The 20,623-nt window shown below is 39.9% G+C and overlaps 1 protein-coding gene across 1 annotated transcript in view; it reads right to left on the reverse strand.

Moving 5' to 3' along the window:
* mgat5b (alpha-1,6-mannosylglycoprotein 6-beta-N-acetylglucosaminyltransferase B) overlaps positions 1-20,623 on the reverse strand; it is a 224,252-nt gene that overhangs the window by 18,632 nt on the left and 184,997 nt on the right. The window contains exons 11-13 of the mRNA XM_073945164.1: positions 17,278-17,408; positions 4,086-4,241; positions 276-422 (exon numbers count right to left, since the gene is read on the reverse strand). Of these exons, the coding sequence (XP_073801265.1) occupies positions 276-422; positions 4,086-4,241; positions 17,278-17,408 (434 nt within the window). The remainder of the gene's footprint in view (positions 1-275; positions 423-4,085; positions 4,242-17,277; positions 17,409-20,623) is intronic.

Here is a 20,623-nt window from a genome sequence, read left to right on the forward strand (position 1 = left end):
AAACTGAAAGACACTACATGAACCGAAACAGAATAAAACAAAACAAAAACAATAAAGTAAAATAAACAGTATTAATTAAAAACAAAAGAGAACAGATCAAAACTAAATATTAAAACAGATCTTGAGCCCTGAACAAAACAAACAATAAAAAATGTTAACTATTCATACAAAAGAAACTACATTACCCATGATGCTATACAGTAAATGCAAAAATGTGTGCGTGCTTGTGTGTGTGTGTGTGTGTGTTTGTGTGTGTGTTACTCAGATCGGCTCACCTCTCTGGAAGTGGGTTTCCCTCTGAAGAATTCATGGTTGAGGGAGCTGCGAGGGGGGCTGAACTTCGGCTGCAGGAATATGCAGCCATTGGCTATGGCCTCTAAAGGGGCGGGGCCTTCGTAGGGGAAGCCAAATCCCATAAAAAGCTGAGAGGAAATAGAAGAACATAAGACAAACCCTTCAGAAACTAATTTAAGTACAGGTCAGGGTGAAAGAAAATAAAACCACAATACCTTTCTTTTTCGTTAAAAAAATCGAAACGGACAGCGTCATATTTTTTTGTTGCTGAGCTATGCACTAAGATTATCCCAAATGTTTTGAAGAATGTTCAAAGCAATAAGAGAAATTTGGAGTACTGACGAGGACTGTAATTGTCACCACAAGAGGGTGTGATTTCACAACAAACAAAAGTTAGACTGTGGAATAAGAGAGATTGTGATGAGGCTTGAAGCTAAACTCTGCAGAAAGATAAGCTGCGTCCCAAATGGCACACTATACACTATGCACTCATGCACTATGTACTTATGCACTTACACACTCAACAGGATAGTATATGTATGTAGTGTCATCCCAAATGGCACACTTATGTTTTTTTACTAAGCGGAAATTCAAACCGTTTCGCTGATGACGTTTGACGGTCGCCAAATCAGTGAAATTAACGACAGAATTATCAAATAATATCTGCCGTGAGTATTGCCGCATTCACCATCGGGAGGCGCTATAATCACTCTCGTAGGAGAATTTTGCTATCACCATTCAAAATAAATAAAGTTATCCAATATGTGCTAACCTGCGATCGTTTAGTGCGTGAAGTGTCCATCATTTCACACTTCATTTTAGCGGCTGAATGAGTGCATCATCTGGGTAATTAAAGTGCACTTATTATTTTTTGAGTTTCAGTGTGAACACACTACTTACACTATTTATACTACAAAATAGCGTAGAATAGTGCATAAGTATGCGATTTGGGACGCAGCTATAGATCTCCAGGAACAGGGTTTAGCACCTCTGGTCTAGGCCTACAGCACGGACATACAACCAATGTGTCACTCGTAGTGTGATTGGGGTGTAAGTTTTTCAGTAGTTCAAACTTTATGAGTGCCGAGCCCTGATTACCAACTTAATTTTCCCTCAATGACGATCTGTTGTATTTCTCCCTGTTCTTGCTTTACCTCGACTCTTCCCCCCTGAGTTTCTAGCAGATTGCAGATGGCTTCCTTCGGCTGTGTTCACTTACTATGGAGAAGTGAGATGGGATAAAGCAGGGGCTGTGTCTGAAATTGAATACTTCCATACTATATAGTATGTGAACCGAGTAGTATGTACGAATTCATAGAATTTGAAAAACATTATACGAGAAGTACTCGGACGGCCTACTACTTCCGGCCAAATTCTAGTGTGCATCAAATGGAGGCTATGTTATCCCATGATGTAGCGCTAGACAAATTTATGAATGGAAGTGAAGCAACACAACTGACGTGGATAGGTCATGTGAACATAACAAAATGGTGGACGTAGTAAGTCTATACAGTATGTTAAATTCATAGGCTGCGTCCGAAACCGCCTACTACTCAGTAGGTACTGCATTTGAATGAAAACATACTACTCGGCTGTTAGAAAAGTACATTCTATTCAGTATGAATGTGAAAAGTATTAATGGAATTCGGACGTACTACATCTGCCATTTTGTCATGGTCACTTGACCCACCTGCGTCAGTTGCGTCGCCTCACTTCCATTCATGAATTCTCTCACGGGGCATTATGGGATAGCGCAGCGTGCATGGGATGCGCACTTCAGAATCTCGCTGGAAGTAGGAAGTCATCCGGGTACTTCTCGCCGACTAATTTTCGAATTCTAAGAATTCGGACATACTTGGCTCGCATTCTGATTTTAGCATACTATATAGTATGGAAGTATGCGGTTTCGGACGCAGCGATACTGTATAGAACTTACTTTTCTAACGATCAAGTAGTAAATTCAAATTCACTACCTATTGAGTGGTAGGTGATTTCACATGCAGCCAGAGTCTAGACCAGGTGTGGGCAAACTTGATCCTGGAGGGCAGGTGTCCTGCATAGTTTTGCTCCAACCCTAATCAAACACACCTGTCTGTAGCTTTCTAGTGATCTTGAAGACACTGATTAGTGTGTTCAGGTGTATTTGACTAGTGTTGGAGCAAAAGCCTGCAGGGACAACAGCCGACCAAGGTCAAGTTTGCCCATCCCTGGACAAGACACTCAGATACTGAGGAAGGAGCTAGAGCAGGGGTGGCCAACCTTGTTCCTGGAGAGCCACCCTCTTGTAAATTTCAGTTGCTACCCATATCAAACACACCTGAACCAATTATTTAGGGCCTGAACACCACATGATAATTACAGGCAGGTGTGTTTGATATGGGTTGCAACTGAAATCTGCTGGAAGGTGGCTCTCCAGGAACAGGGTTGGCCACCCCTGAGCTACAGCAATGGTCTCAAACTCAGTTCCTGGAGGGACACAGCTCTGCATAGTTCAGCTCCAACTAGTGGTGGGCTAAGCGAGGCTTCATAATAAATATGTCTTGTTTTGGTTGTAAAACAAGATTGTAGCTAGATCAGACACCAGTTGTGGCCAGAAGTTAACAACAATTATTTATATTATTAATTAAATTTCCCATTGTATTTTATTAAGGTCTACCCAAAACCTAAACCCATCACTGTACTGTAAAAATATTAATTAATGTCTTACAGTGTTACAAAAATGATGCTAAATTGTTGGCGTATCAGTAGCTGTATTCTATCTAGACTACACCATAAAACAGTAACATTTTTCAAATTCCTAAATCATGATTTTGGAGTAGTTGTACAAGTCGGGATTCGAACCCAAAAATGATTTGAACCGCAGTATCATTGTGCACTCGCACAGTCCAATAGGCAATATGAGACAGAAATGTTTACAGACCCTGTCAGTCAAATGCAGATTCTTCAGGTCTCAAAACGCTTCTGAACTGATCGATGCTTTAAATCACTTTAGTCACATGACTAGTGGTTCTTTGGTCACGTGACCTGGGTGTATTAGATCATGCTTCGGTGCAGTGTTCAGAAACACTTGCGCTTCAGGATCTCGACACTGTGTCGAAACGTCAGTTTCACGTCAGCCATCCCTAGCTCCAACCCCCTCCAACTCACAGCTGCTTAACAGTTTCTAGTAGTATCGAATACCTTGATTAGTTGGATCAGCTGTTGGAGCAAAACTGTGCAGGGCTGCGGCCCTCCAGGAATCAAGTTTGAGACTTATGAGCTACAGCAGGGGTCACCAATATCTGTCTCTGCAGGGTTTAGCTCCAACTTGCCTCAACACACCTGCCTGGGTGTTTCAAGTATATCTAGTAAGACCTTGATTAGCATGTTCAGGTGTGTTTAATTAGAGTTGGACCTAAAATCTGCAGGATACTGGACCTCCAGGAACAAGTTTGGTGACCCCTGAGCTAGAGAGAGAATCTCTAGATCTTCAGAGCACTAACTGGGTTCCAGACGATGCTAGAGTTGTGGTGAACTGTTGAATTGCTGAGATTATTGTCTGACCTGTTGATGACTGGTAGTTTGGCTCTGTTGTTGCTAAGAGCATTACCACTGTAAACCTTGATTTCTTTGTTTTGCTTTTTTCTCCAGAAAGCCGTAAGGAGCTGCGCGGCCTGTGCTTTTCATTGGAATTTGTTCCAGTTTTGAGGGAGTCAGTGTAGTTTTGTTGATCATTTTCATCATTGTTTACTTGTAGGTTATTTAGAGGTTTAATCTGTCACACTTATGAAAGCACATGATGATAGCAGTACCTTGGCCTTTCTCAAAAGCTGCTGCAGCTCATCCTGGGGCAGCAGGCCGTGGTTCCTGACAAATGCGGGCACCTCTGGGGGCCGCTGGGCCTCATAGTACACTGTCCCATGGATGTCCATGTAGCGGTGCAGGATGGAAAGCAATTTCTCCTTTCCCTGCAGAAGAGATGAGGAAAAGATGAGAGATGGAGAGATGAAGGTCTACAGGGAGATTAGCATGTCTACTGATGATGTATTATTTACATGAGAAACATGATATAATATTCTTGGCCTTTTTGAGTTGCATTGCACAGCCACAGACATTAATGGAATATGTGAGTAGTGTTACGTTTCACGTATGTTTTGTAGTATTTTTTTTTTTCCATTTGATAAATGGTGCACATTTAGTAAAGTGTCGAATTTCCAAACGTTGCGTGAATTAATCTTGTTGGAAGAATTCAAAAGTTGTGTGCCCGATCGTGTTGTCGTTTATTTAAACGAACAGAAAGTAACTTCATTATCTGAAGCTTCAGTTCTCGTTGATGAATTTGCACTGACTCACAAGAATGTATTCACCCCTGCTCGTGTTGAAAAAACACTCGTAACTTCCATTTCGAAAAGTCCAACCCGTTTCAAAAATCTGACGGTAAAAACCGGTGAAGAAAGAGCCTGTTACTACTGCCATAAAATAGGACATTTAATAAGTGACTGTGTTTTATTAAAGCGTAAGCAACAAAGTGCTGTTCCTAAAAGTGTTGCTTTTTTAAAGACAATTGATGTTGGTGAAACTCCGGCAGTTTCTGATAGGCTGGATGCAGATCCAAGTTATAAGCCTTTTCTTCTCGAAGGTTTTGTGTCCGTGGATAAATCCACGAGTCCGGTTAAAATAACCATCCTGATGATTTCGTTTATTGCTGCTGACGTTTTACCACTTTCGGATGAGACATTTTGTGGAAGCCATGTATTAGTGCGAGGAATTGAGACGGGTGTTACGAAAGTTCCACTTCATGAAATTTACCTACAGTCTGAGTTTTTTTAATTGCTACACGAGATCAAATGTCGAAGCTGAAATGTTACTTATATAATGTAAATCTGGATATACCTAGGCATAGCTGCATAATAACAGTTTGGTACATGGAAATGACATAATGTGAGCCTCAAACACCATTGTTTCTTTAATCCCATAAACATAATATCGTAGTGAAAAATTAAAACAAAATACAGACTGTTACACATGGAATTATTTATATGCATGCCGCAGGCTGCCTTTCTTTGGCCACAAAGTTTCCTAGTGAGATTACAACAATTTCAATCTTAAAACCCTTATTTTTATGTGTTTCTCAACTTATATTAAACTTACTGTGCATGTACAACCCCACCATCTAGCACCTGTGTTACTGTATATTTGCTAGTTTACCATGTATATTGTAAAATCAGCTGAGTATGTTTGTAACGAGGCAACAAATACATGTAGACTGCAGAGTATAGTTGTTTAATTCACATTTATGCATCGTGTCATATCTCTCAGCTCATACTGTCAGTTTTTTTAGAGTGAAAGAACGCCATTAAACTTTATTAAACACCATCTGCTAATGCAGAACTTGATATTAATTCCTGGCTGTGATTTCATACACATTAAAGCTTTAAAATATAACTCGAAATACATCTCTGTTGGCCCCTATTATTATATTATAGCCTATAGGTAGGCCCACATGGAATCTGTGCACGCAGAAATCCACAGAGTTTTATTATTTATTTATTTATTTATTTATTTGTGTAAATGTATGTGAATATTATATTTAATCACTTTTTTATTAATTTCAGTAATATTATTGACTAATATGAAAATAGTCATAAGATTGTTTTCATAATACAGTTCGTAAATGAATATTTTCTGTTTTTTAGTAAATATATTATTTGAGAGACTTGCTTTGTTTACCAATTAAGTGGATCGAATGGGATTTGTATTGTAAACATTAAATAAAAGTCAGAAAGGTGTTATTTTTATTTCATATATCAAGTTTTTTGTTACAATACTCCCAAAATCATTCCGCATAAATCCGAATATGTTTTTACAGAATTATGCACAGAATTATGCGCAAAAAAAAAAAAAAAAAAAGTCTGCAGATTCTGTCTGGCCCTACCTATAGGTCATCGACAACACAACTCAGGAGAAAACAAGGTGACTATGGTAGATTTAAGGCCAGTCCACATGAATGTGGGTATTTTCAAAACTGCATTTTTTCTATATGGTTTGCTGTTTGTCCACACAAAAACATAGTATGGACCCATTTTTTACAATCCCATTTACAGAAATAAAAAATAAAAACTTAACGATGGTGTTATCAAGACTTTCAGAAAACGAAAAAAAAAAATGTGCGACAATGGGGCGAGGCAGTGGGGCAGTAGGTAGTGCTGTCATCTCACAGCAAGAAGTTCGCTGGGTTGCTGGTTCGAACCTCGGCTCAGTTGGCGTTTCTGTGTGGAGTTTGCATGTTCTCCCTGCCTTTGCGTGGGTTTCCTCCGGGTGCTCCGGTTTCCCCCCACAGTCCAAAGACATGCGGTACAGGTGAATTGGGTAGGCTAAATTGTCCGTAGTGTATGAGTGTGTGTGTGAATGTGTGTGTGAATGTTTCCCAGAGATGGGTTGCGGCTGGAAGGGCATCCGCTGCGTAAAAACTTGCTGGATAAGTTGGCGGTTCATTCCGCTGTGGCGACCCCGGATTAATAAAGGGACTAAGCCGACAATTAAATGAATGAATGAATGAATGTGCGACTGATAACGGCAGCCAGAAGAGAGAACAGAATCAAATTTACTGTCCTGCCCCGTGGACGCTGCATTAGAAACAACTCGAACAAGCGGTAATTGTTTTTTTGTTTTTTTTGTAATTTGATGCAAAGATTATATAATACATATGTAAATATAAATGTACATACATTTTTTTTTTAATAAAAAAAAATCTAAAACTTTCAAGGATTTAAGATCATGATGACCGTTATATCATTAAAAGACAACAATTACTAAAGGGTGACTGAAAACAAAAATGTCTGAAAACTCAAGGTAAAGACTTTCTGATACTCCGGGTTGCACAGATGAGCTGTGGAGCGTCAGAGTTGAGCTCATTAATTTTCACATACACATTTTCAATTTCAAATTAAGCTTGGGTGGGGGGCGTTTTGATTGGGCCTCCTAATGGAAACTCTAGGAACCCTAAAATAGTGTAGGCCCTTACAATCATTAAAACTTAACCCCCCCTATAGCGGCGCACATGCTAGGGACTGGTTTAGTGCTGTAGACTGTGAGTAGGTTAATTGATTTACTAAACTTCCCATAGACTTTACAAAAAGTCCCATAGTCCCACATTTTTTAGATGTGTATTTGTTTTGGATATCTACATGCTTTCGGGCACCAAAACAGTGACACAATTCACGTGTATAAGATATAAAACATCTGTAAAACTTTTGGTGTGTTACTTCAACCTAAATGGATCAATGTTTTTTTTTCATGTGACCTCATACTTTCAGTTTTCGTCGTGATCAATCAAATGCTCTCTAGAGTCTGACCTGGCCTCACTGGCAGAGCGATGTTTATTTTTTTTAAGGGGATATGTCCCACTCTGTCCATGTTTCGCTTGACATTGCATAAACATTGAATAAAAATGCAGATTTCAAAGCATTTCACAGGACCTTTAACTGTACAGGTTTAGCTGTGTGATAGGTTTAAGGATTAATAGGAATGTGCATTTCAATTATTTAAAGGCATTTGTTGTTTTTGCATATGGGAATGTGCTTTTTAAAAATAATTTAGACAAGGGTTGAAAGCAGAAACAATGATTTGTCCATTTTACTTTTGTGGCTGCAGAATGGGGCAGTGAATCTGACTCACAGCTTCATATAAATACAGCAACTGCAACTGTTTTTCATGAGAATATCGAGGAATCTGTTGAATTCATTTGCCTTTGACAGAAACAAAGGATGTGATGTGATGCAGCAGCAGCAGCAGCCCACAGTTCAATAAAGAGCCCAGCGGAGCACAACACTTCATTTCCTGTGTTTGTCTGAGCCTCTTTTTTTTTCATTTGTATTTCTGCATATTACACTGAAGCGTAATCACTGCACAGTTTATGATTACTATTTAAATGATGTTTCGCACACAGTTTTTACACTGATTACCTCAAATTCATGTTTTTGTGTGTGTGTGTGTGTGTGTGTGTGTGTGTGGTTGTTTGTTTCTGGCTCACAGGAGCAGAAACACATCAGATTATATTCATCGTACCAGTAAGATACACGCACCGGCCACTTTATTAGGTACACCTTATTAGTACCGGGTTGGAAGCCCTTTTGCCTTCAGAACTGCCCTAATCCTTCATGGCATAGATTCAACATTGTCATCTTCAAGAAACCAGTCTGAGATGATTCCCGCTTTATGACATGAGTTCAAAAAAAGTTCAAAGCGAGCATCAGAATGGGGAAGAAAGATGATTTAAGTGACTTTGAACGTGGCGTGGTTGTTGGTGCCAGACGGGCTGCTCTGAGTATTTCAGAAACTGCTGATCTACTGGCATTTTCAAGCACAAACATCTCTAGGATTTACAGAGAATGTAAAAAGAGATCATATCCAGTGAGCGGCAGTTCTGTGGGCGCAAATGCCTTGTTGATGCCAGAGGTTAAAGGAGAATGGCCAGACTGGTTCCAGCTGATAGAAAGGCAACAGTAACTCTTATAATCACTCGTTACAACCGAGGTCTGCAGAAGAGCAGCTCTGAACACAAAACACATCCAACCTTGAGGCAGGAGGGCTACAGCAGCAGAAGAACACAGCAGATGCCACTCCTGTCAGCTAAGAACAGGAAACTGAGGCTACAATTCACACAGGCTCACCTAAATTGGGCAATAAAAAAATGGAAAAATGATACCTGGTCTGATGAGTCTCCATTTCTGTTGTGACATTCGGATAGTAGGGTCAGAATTTGGCATCAACAAGAAAGCATGAATCCATTCTGTCTTATATCAGTGGTTTAGGCTGGTAGTGGTGTAATGGTCTGAGGGATATTTTCTTGGCACACTTTGGGCCTATTAGTATCAATTTAGCATCGTGTCAACACCACAGCCAAACCTGAGTATTGTTGCTGACCATGTCCATCCCTTTATGACCACAGTGTACCCATCTTCTGATGGCTTCTTCCAGCAGGATAACGCACCATGTCATAAAGCGTGAATCATCCCAGACTGGTTTCTTGAACATGACAATGAATTCACTGTACTCAAATGGTACATTGTAAAAAATTTAAATTAAAAAGTACATTGTTGAATCTATGCCCTGAAGAGTTAAGGCAGTTTTGAAGTCAAAAGGGGGTCCAACACGGTACTAATAAGGAGCACCTAAAGGGCCGGTGAATGTACAGTGTACATGTAAACTTATCTACTTATCTAACACAGAAAGCAAAGTCCGCTCAAATAACAGGCTAAGAGAATATTTAAATGTAGTACACTTGTTCCTGCTGCTTGTAATGGTGCTACTGTGCTGTCATGGCAACGCTGGTGAAAAATGAAGTCTGTCGGACTTGTTTACTTTAAATAGCACTTTAATTCATTCATTCATTTTCTTTTCGGCTTAGTTCCTTTTTTAATCTGGTGTTGCCACTTCAGAATGAGCCGCCAACCTATCCAGCATGTTTTACGCAGTGCCCTTCCAGCTGCAACCTATCTCTGGGAAACATCCATACACACACACTACGGACAATTTTCAGCCTACTCAATTCACCTTTAATGCATGTCTTTGAACTTGTGTGGGAAACCAGAGCACCGGAGGAAACCCACGTAAACATGGGGAGAACATGCAAACTCCACACAGAAACGCCAACTAACCCAGCTGAGATTTGAACCAGCGACCTTCTTGCTGTGAGGCGACAGCACTACCTACTGCACCACTGCGTTTTATGCGTTTTAATGTCAATACATATGTTTATTTTATTGGCTTACTTTTTTTTTAAACAGTATTATTTAAGTTATTGCGTTTAACTGTTACGCACCGTCTAGGGATGGTGCACAACATGAAAGACAAGACAACAAAAAATAATTCAAAGATTTATTGGGGTTTGAATTCGGGAGCTGACAAGGCCAAAATAACAAACAAAAATTCCTTTATATTAAATCTCTAACTTACCTGATCAAAAATAAAAGAAAAGAAAGTACAATTCACTTCCACTAACACAAAAACAGAGGACAAAAGGTTTTACAAAGAAAATGGCGTCAAACTCCTTACTATCCCAATATATACACTATTTACAATCTATTTACAAAAACAGGCAACCATATTTAAAGGACAATCCAAAATGTCCTCATTTGTAAGTCGCTTTGGATAAAAGCTTCTGCTAAATGACTAAATGTAAAATGTAAAATCAATGTCAGCAGGCAACCAAGGTCAAACAAGCCGGTGGAACAAAGTATCATAAACTAAGCAAACATTAAAACAAACAGTACTCACAAATCTCAATATAATCTTGGAAGTCAAACAACACAAACAGTACTCACAAATCTCAATATTCCCAGTACTAACACATCCAAAAACTCTGCACTATTGACCTTATTCTAAAATGCGGAAGTGCGCCTGTTTTCGCGATTGTCTTAGAACTTCCGATTCAGTCGCCTATGGGAGAAATGACTAGGAATAATAAACGGCAGAAAATGGCCAAACTACTTGCTCAACAAACAAATGTTTGCATGACTACACAGACCAAGTAGCATAATATAATAAGAAAATATTAAATTGCAACATCAAGCAGCGTAACGAGCAGTTGTTAACGTCAAAAAATGAATGGAAGTGAATGTGACCGGAAGTCGCGAGACAAAAAGATTCAAATGGCAGCGCCCACTCGACAGCTGAGAATAAGGTGAATACCACATTTACACATTTCAACAAACACAAGCAAGTGACCGAAAACAAGATGGCTGCCAAGGAAGTGGTGTCATGGCTTTTTAAAACACTGTAGGCCAATCAGGATCAAGCAAGCTGGAAGTGGCCAATTGGATGTGTTCAAAGCAAAACAGGAACAAGAAAAAAAACAGATGAGACAAGACAAACATAGGATTGTAACATAACAAAAAAACGTCACACTAAATTGCTTTATATCATTAAATGAATTAATAAATAATTATTACTAAGCACTTTAGCTTTTGAAATTACAGAAGTGCATCCAGAACTTTCCATTACAGCCTAGAATTTTAATTTAAGAACATTCCTACTTTAATATCCCAAAATCATGGACTGATTTCAATATGTTTTATTCTGAAGCTTTAATTGAAACAGAATACAATAGATTCTAAATGCATTGAGTGTGGATGAATGGATTTTCCTTGACGTCCATATTGTTGATGTCATTGTTTCTACATAAGACAAACACCATGTTCTCTGGACAATAATGCATTCTTTCAGATGCACAGTTCGGAGGTGCATGAATTATTTACCTATTTAAATCATTGCCCCATTAATAATGCATACACCTCCTCAGGCAAGCGTTACACCCAATTTCTTATATCACGCCATTAAGAGTTTTGGAGGCAAACGCTTCTGAGAATAAAACACATTTGGCCGTTTTCCTTGCGCAGCAGAAGAGCTTGTTCCCGTTGCTCCCTCATGCATGCCTTAATAAATAGCAGACTCCTTAAAAGTACTTCAGACAAAACAAAGTGACTACAACAGTCCAGTGTTTACCTTCAGGACATTTATGACCGCATCTTTCGTGAGTGCTTTGCAGTAATGAACGGACGATTGAAGATTAAGCGTAACGGACGACGTGCTTTTTTTTCAAACGGCGACTGACATTCAGAAAATCAATGCAGCGCCTCGTTAAGTCTCACATTAAAGATTTCTGTCCGTCTTTGAGAAAGCAGCGCTACGTTAACGACATCTCCTTATCGATCTCTGCATGCAAACCTTAGTTAAACAGCACTGGAGATAAAACATCGTTATAGGAATCTGTAGCAATCCATCAGACTTAATTAAACAGATTATAGCTTAATTATAAATCAGATTCAGTTCATTTTCTTATGCACATTCACATATTGTTTACTCCAGGGCTGTTTTCTGATGCTATGTTGATGCTTTTTTTTTTTTTTTGCACTTGATTATGCAAACACACTGTAATCCACAGTGTAAAGAAATGCAACCCTAGTGTATCTATTTATTGAAACTGCATTCATTTGTGGTGCTTACTATACAGTCTAGCTCAAAACCTCAGCTTGTAACATTATTCCACACTGTTATTTATTCCTGTCAGTTATTCCACGCTGTTGATTCTCCACATATCCTGCTACTTGAGAAAAATCCCCCAGATCTGTGCTGGAGAAAGGATGAGAGAACTGAATATAATTGAGTGGATCTTCTGAGTCTTTTTGGCAGAATGAGGATTACCAGCTTTAACAGAAGAAGAAAAAAAAAATGCTGACTGACTGTATTTAAGTAGAGAAACATGTCTCAGATGGATGGATGGATGGATGGATGGAGGGATGGATGGATGGAAAGTGTAAGATAGATAGATAGATAGATAGATAGATAGATAGATAGATAGATAGATAGATAGATAGATAGATAGATAGATAGATAGATAGATAGATGGATAGATGGATGGATGGATGGATGGATGGATGGATGGATGGATGGATGGATGGATGGATGGATGGATGGATGGATGGATGAAAAGTGTAAGATGGATGGATGGATGGATGGATGGATGGATGGATGGATGGAAAGTGTAAGATAGATAGATAGATAGATAGATAGATAGATAGATAGATAGATGGATGGATGGATGGATGGATGGATGGATGGATGGATGGATGGATGGATGGATGGATGGATGGATGGATGGATGGTGAAAGATAGATAGATAGATAGATAGATAGATAGATAGATAGATAGATAGATAGATAGATAGATAGATAGATAGATAGATAGATAGATAGATAGATAGATAGATAGATAGATAGATAGATAGATGATGGATGGATGGATGGATGGATGGATGGATGGATGGAAAGTGTAAGATAGATAGATAGATAGATAGATAGATAGATAGATAGATAGATAGATAGATAGATAGATAGATAGATAGATAGATAGATAGATAGATAGATAGATAGATAAATAGATAGATAGATAGATAGATCGATAGGAGGAGGTAAAAATGGAAGCGTGACACTAAGTCCTTTTTGCGCAGCAACTGATGATCAACAATAAAACTTATCAATTTTATCTCTCTCCAACATTGAAAACCAGCAACTATCATCATCATCATCATTCTTATCCGCTTATCTCATCCGCTTATTCGTGGGGGCAGCAGTCTTAGAAGAGAACTCCAGACTTCCCTCTCCCCAGACACTTCCCCCAGATCCTCCAGGGAGATCCCGAGGCGTTCCCAGGGCCGAGAGACATAGTCCCTTCAGCGTGTCCTGGGTCTTCCCCGAGGCCTCCTCCCAGTGGGACATGCCTGGAACACCTCCCTAGGTAGGCGTCCTGGAGGCATCCGAAACAGACGCCCGAGCCACCTCAGCTGACTTCTCTCAATGTGGAGGAGCAGCAGCTCTACTCCGAGCTCCTCCTGACAGAGCTCCTGACCCTGTCTATAAGGCCACTTGTATCCAAGATCTTGTGCTTTCGGTCCTTCCCTCACTCGTGAACAAAACCCCAAGATACTTGAATTCCTCCACCTGGGGTAAGCACTTTCCTCCAACCTGGAGATGGCAAACCACCTTTTTCTGGTAGAGCACCATGGCCTCCACGGACTACCACCTTATTGTGGTGGAGGGGTTTGAGTGCCTGAGTGATCCTAAGAGCTATGTTGTTAGGGGCTAACGCCCCTGGTAGGGTCTCCCAAGGCAAAAAGGTTTTAGGTGACAAGTCAGACTAAGTGCGGTTCAAAAAAACGCTTATAAACTCTATAACATCGAGGACCATGACATCGCCCGGTATGGCTCCAGCCTGGAGCCAGGCCTGGGGTTGGGGCTTGTATGCGAGCGCCTGGTGGCCGGGTTTTTTTTTCACAGAACCCGGCCGGGCTTAGCCCAAAGGAGCGACGTGGGACCATCCTCCTGCGGGCCCACCACCAACAGGGGGAGTCTTAAGGGGCCAGTGCATTGTGGAACGAGTGGTGGTCAAAGGTTAGGACCAAGACAACCCTTTTTTCAGGCACAGAAACTGGCTCTTGGGACATGGAATGACACCAGCAACAATCAGGAATGCATAATTATATGCTGCCATGGCTTTGCAATAAAAAAAGTCATTATAATAGAAGTCAATGAGGCAAAAACAGCCCCAAACACAACGAAAAGGTAGTACATGTACCCAGAGTGTATTGTTGAATTGAACATTTTCAAAGCATTTTACCAAAATATGTGTCAAAAAAGATTTGTCATTAAAAATCATCCCATTTGCTGAAACACAGAGAAAGTTGTGGCCAAACTAAGGCTCAAAATCACCCCAGAGTGTATGAAAACATCCCCAACTGCACACAAGGGTTATGTATTTGTGGATACAAAAAGTAAATCAAAATTAAATATACAGTAAAACATTATATATGTATTTTTTTCTCTCTGACATGGTGTATGCTGTTAAGGGTATCATATTATAAATATGTGATGACAAAATGACCAAGTCAGTTAACTTTACTGAACTCCAGTGAAGTCTCCATAAAACAGAGGAGTAGTGAAAACTTAAGGTGTAGAAATGGGATTTGCCCTTACTATGGCGCTTACAGGTTTTGCATGAGCGTGGGAACCCTGCTCATCCATAAATTGATGAGATGATTGTCACGCTCTGAGACGGAGCTGCAAGTGATCCAAGACGGTCGACAAGAGACCAAAAATTAATTAGAACTGGAGAAAAGGAGGAGAATGGGAGATGATTGTGTTTCCAAATCTCTGAGCGTACAGTTCTACTTCAGGCACGACGGGCTGCAGGGAACTGTCAGCGTTTAGGGGCTCAACTGCACAAATCACTTTTAAATGGCAACCTGTCAAACAAACACACAATGCAGAACGACCCAATAACTTTTGCTTTCAAGAAACATACAGCATTTGAAATGGCGGGAACTAGGGGTGTCAAAATTAATTGTTTCTTCGGTGCACCGCGATGCAGACACGGACAATTCGGTATCGATTCAGCAATAACCATAACCGGTTATTATGTAGTGACGTCATTTATCTCCTATGCGCTCTGTCGCGAGGGAGGTGAGCGCCGTTATTTACAACACTCAGCCAACTCAGGGCCGGCCCGTGGCATAGGCACCCTAGGCAAATGCTAAGGGTGCTGTATATCCAGAGGGGCACCAGAAATGAGCGCGGTTCAGTTGGTTTTGTTTTAGATTTTCCTGACACACTTTCAGTTATAGACGGCAATAACTCAAAAAACCTCTTACCCTAAAAAGATCTAAAGTGTGTTTCCTACAGAAAGACAAATCTGGTTATGTTTCACAGCTGTCTTTCTTTTTTTCGCTCGACATTACGAGCACTGCTCCGTTTAAGCCCTCTCAGTCTGCGTTTACTTTAGCCGGCAAAGCTCGCGCTGAGAGGAACTCTCTGTAAGGGACCGTCGGAAAAGTGCTTATTTTTTATTTTATTTTTTTTTGTTTTTCTGCTCCGCTCAGCGCGAGCTCTCCCTGTTGCAAGGGCTTAAGTGTGTTTGTTTGTGTGTGTGTGTGCGCGTGTGTGTGTGTTTGTTTGTTGCTGTCTATGTTTGTGAATGTGTTTGAATGAGAGACAGTGTGTTGCTGTGTGTCTGTGTGTTTATACAGACAGCTTGTTATAGCCTCCCCCCTAAAATATAACACTATATATGGAAAGCATCGTCAATGCACCGTGATGCACCGAGATATCGAATTGAACCGAATCGATGGCATGATAACCGTAACCGAACCGAACCGTGAGACCAGTATAGGTTCACACCTCTAGCGGGAACAATGTAAAAAAGGCTGTGGGTTATAAGTGCAACTCAAACCTCTTATTCTTTATGACGAGCCATCCGCTCACACTAGACCACTTTACCTGAGCCCAGGTGCGCTGCTAGAGGGCGAAATTTAGGACAATTCTGAGGGCCCACACACTTTTGAGACCCCCAGATTTGCTATTATGTTCATGTGCTATTACAGCCGTTAACAAGGTGTCAATTACCTACTAATCTACTGTATGCATGGTCTTATTTTGCCCACAATCATTTTTACAATATTTATTTTTTGAGCTTAATGTACTGTGCTATGTTATTGACTATATTTTACTGTTGCAATCTGTTTGATTATCATTATTCATTCATTCATTCATTCATTCATTCATTCATTCATTCATTTTCCTATGCTTAGTCCCTTATTTATCAGGGGTCACCACAGAGGAATAAATCAGCATATGTTTTACGCAGCCGATCCCCTTCCAACCACAACCCAGTAATGGAAAATGGATCACCTATACCGCATGTCTTTGCACTGGGGGTTAAACCGGAGCACCCCTAGGAAACCCACGCAAGCACTAGGAAAACATTCAAACTGAACCCAGAAATGCCAACTGGCCAAGCCAGGACTCAAATTAGCGACAGTGATAGTCTTTGGTGGGTCAGCACCCTAAACTGGCAACTATATTTCTATGGTAAAGAGCTACTAAAAGCCAACCATTTTTTAAACAACATTCAGGTTAAACACAAAGACTGCATTCCCTAAAAAAAAATAAAACCTCTTCTGCGGTGTATTTTACTCTCATCAAAACCAATCTCTGCTCCCAAACGCCTGCGGTTGGAACACGCTTTCTGATTAAAGTCTGCTACTTGTCAAGTTTTGACTTATTTATTTATATATGTTTGCGGGCGCAGTTTCCTCTGGCGGTCTTCGCAGCCTGTCTCTCCTGATGCAGTCGAATGTTTGCTTTCATCCGGCTTTGAAGCGTGTTCAAGCAGCCTGATGTTATTTTGCTGTCAGCACATCCAAACGCCACTTTAGCACAATCAGTGTGCCCAACAAGCCATGATAGGAGCCAGGCAATCAATCTCTGTATGTTCCGACAGTTACACAGGCAAGTCTACAGCAGCGACGGTACAGCACAGTGTTTATCAAATGCTGAGCAAGGCTTACTCTACACTACACACAGCAGAAACGTGTCAGAATTCTGCTAAATCTGCCATTTCTGGTACAAACCTTCACTTTAATTGGCTATTAATAGATGCACGCCATCTTACCTTCCACATGCTGGCCTCTTTGCCGTAAACCACAGCCATGTTGTTGACTTTGTTTCTCTTTATGTTGAATCGTTCAGTCTGGTTTAGTTCCTCGGTCACAAAACCCATGAAGGAGTTGTCAGGAGTGTGTGCTGTGGGGGAAACAAGTTTTTATAATTAAAAACAAATAATAATAATTATTATAATGAGGTATAAGGTACATTTAGCTGCTTGTTCTTGCAGAATAAAGCCTGACAGGCTTATCAGGAGGCCGATAAGAAGAGGAGCATTTTTATAACACTAAATGGCTTAATTCTGTGAAAACAACCAGCTGGGTGTACATTATCCTGTTTATTGCACATCTACAACTCTTTAATTAAATGTAAAGCTTGCAGATTGAAAAAAAAAACAGAATCCTATTTATTATCACATAATGGAAGTAAACAGTCATGAACAGCAGTGTCTGAATATATATATATATATATATATATATATATATATATATATATATATATATATATATATATATATATATATATATATATGTATGTATATGTGTGTGTGTATATATATATATATATATATATATATATATATATATATATATATATATATATATATATATATATATACAACAGCTCTGTCTGGTTCTCGAATCTGATTGGCTGATAGCCATAATATATTTAAGTAATATCAGCATCCATACAGCCTCTTTACCCTTTGTGTATTACTCCGCCCATATAGAGCCAGAAACAAGCAGACACTACAGATTTAAAGTGTTGTTAGAATCTTTAAAAGATGCTTGCTCCGCTGTTTAACTGTCAGTTAATAAACATATATAAAAAAAAAAAAAATTATAACTTTGTAATGTTGCCATTCCTTTTCACAACACTTAAACAATGCTTAGGGACTGAAGTGTTTCAGGTGTAATTTTTTCCCATTATTCCTGCAAACAAGTCTTGAGTTGGGCAACAGCACGGGATCTTCATTGTCGCGTTTTGAACTTCAAAATGCGCCACACATTCTCTATTGGAGACAGGTCAGGACTGCAGGCAGGCCAGTCAAGTACCTGTATCCTCTTCCTCTGCAGCCAGGGCTTTGTAATGTGTGCAGAATGTAGTTTTGCATTGTTTTGTTGAAATATGCATGGGTGTCCCTCAAAAAGAAGGCAGCATTAATGGTGCCTTCACAGAAGTGCCTTTCCAAAGGCACTGACACAACCACAAAGACACACCCTGGGTTTTGAACTTGTTGCTGGAAACAGCAGGGTGGTCCTTTTCTTCTTTGGTCCAGAGCACACAATGTACATTTCTTCCCAAATATACCTGAAATACTGATTCATCTGCCCACAATACACGTTTCTAGCCCAGAGAAGTCGACAGTGCTTCTGGACACTGTTAACGTAGGGCTTCCTTTTGGCACAGTAGAGTTTTAACTGGCATTTGTGGATGTACCTACAAATTGTGGCACTTGACAAAGGTTTGTCAAAGTAGTCCATGTGGTGATATCACTTTCAGATGAATGATGATTCTTGATGCAACACTGCCTAAGAGATCGGAGATTCAGGAGATTCGGGTTGTTCAGCTCAGGCTTGTGTCCTATTATTTATTATTTTCAATTATTTTATTTTGCACTTTTTTGAAACAGAAACATGCCGGAAATATTTTGTCAAAAAGTTTCAATGGAAAAGAGAAGAAAAAAGCATAGTATATTTGTCTTTAATGTTTAGTATTATTTTAGTAGCTTAAATAAAAAAAAATTTTCCATACTAAAAAATACTTAATTTCCAACCCAGGCTCATTCTGAAAACGTAGCCCAGCGGACGTTTCTGGAGACCGCAAAATACGTCCCAGGAGGTACGTATTTGTGCAGTTTTTGTTTTCGCAAATCCGCGAGAGGCAGCTATGTGCGCTTTTTCGTATCTCGAACGTCTCTCGCGAGTGCCGTTCGCGCCCGCGCTGTTCTCGCATCAACCCACCAGAGGCCGCTGTCTGACTGACCGAATGATTGACTGCGTGACCGGCCAATCGGCTGACCCGCCCTCCTCCTTTCTTGAACCCAACCAGTTTTACAGATTGACTCGCCCGCTCACTTCCCTAAACCCGAGCAACAATTTAGAAAAGCCATCTAGAAAAAGAAAACCCCTCGCCTGTTTTTATTTTAATTTTACCACGTTTTCGGATTTCACCACGTTATCACCCTGTTATGAACTCGTTCGCGTTATTTTTTGGATTGTTTTTGTCTTTTGTCTGTTCACTTAAAAAAATGAAATGCAGCCATACATACCTCCCGGGACGTATTTCGCCGTCTCTAGAAATGTCCACGGGACTACGTTTTCAGAATGAGCTTATGTTGTTAATTTCTCATAATAATTAACTTTTGATCTGAAAAGAAATATAAACAATGTTATTTATTAAAATTTATTTATTAAAACTATTTTTGACAGATGTAAATTATTGTGACAGCACTTAAATAAAAAAACAGTTTAGATAAAAACTAAAAGATTTAATAATTTCAGAAAAACGCCTTCTGCATAGTAGAGACATGTACTCAACAATGTGTTTTTACCATTCAGACACACATTCCAGCTCATCACGCTGTGTGGAATCTGGCCAAATCAATTCAAACCCACAATCATAAACTGAAAGGCAGCAAATTATAAAGTTCTGAATGTTGGCCAACGCTGTGTTGTCTTAATATATCGAAAATGAGGAGCAGCGCCTCAGACTGTCTGCATGCAGATTTTTGCATATGCTCAACACTCTCTCCAGCTCCGAGAACATCTGCTGCTCTTCTCCTGCTTACAGATGCTCAGTGCCTATAGCAGCTGCTACACACCACACACTGCTCTTGTATTCTGTGCTGAGAAACAGTCAAACTCCTTTGTAATTCACCCTGATAAATGCAGTCGAGATGCTCATCCTTTTGAAGAAGTTACAAACCGCTAATAAGAAATCTTTGAAGAGGCCACATGAGGTTATCTTTTATTAGACGTATCATAAATAGGTTAGCATGCTTTATTACAGGCTGTCTTATACTTATACAGGCTGAATACTTGATTCTGACTGGTCAGTTGTGACATTCCAAGGTATGGTATTCCCATATAACAACCACTAAATAACCAACACAATCTCACGGCAATTCGTAACTTTTTCATTTAGTGGCTAATTCGTATGAATTCGTACGATCTAATTCGTACAATTTAGTACGATTTGCTTATCCCCCAATGACGGTTGGGGTTAGGGGTGGGGTCAGGTGCCACGCCTCCTTTTTAAAATCGTACCATTTCGTACGACTGAACTCGTACGAATTCGTACGAATTAGCCACTAAACTGGCAAAACGTAAAATACTTACGTTTTCTCGTGA

The sequence above is a fragment of the Danio rerio genome, chromosome 3, assembly GCF_049306965.1.
Source record: "Danio rerio strain Tuebingen ecotype United States chromosome 3, GRCz12tu, whole genome shotgun sequence".
Taxonomy (NCBI): Eukaryota; Metazoa; Chordata; class Actinopteri; order Cypriniformes; family Danionidae; genus Danio; species Danio rerio.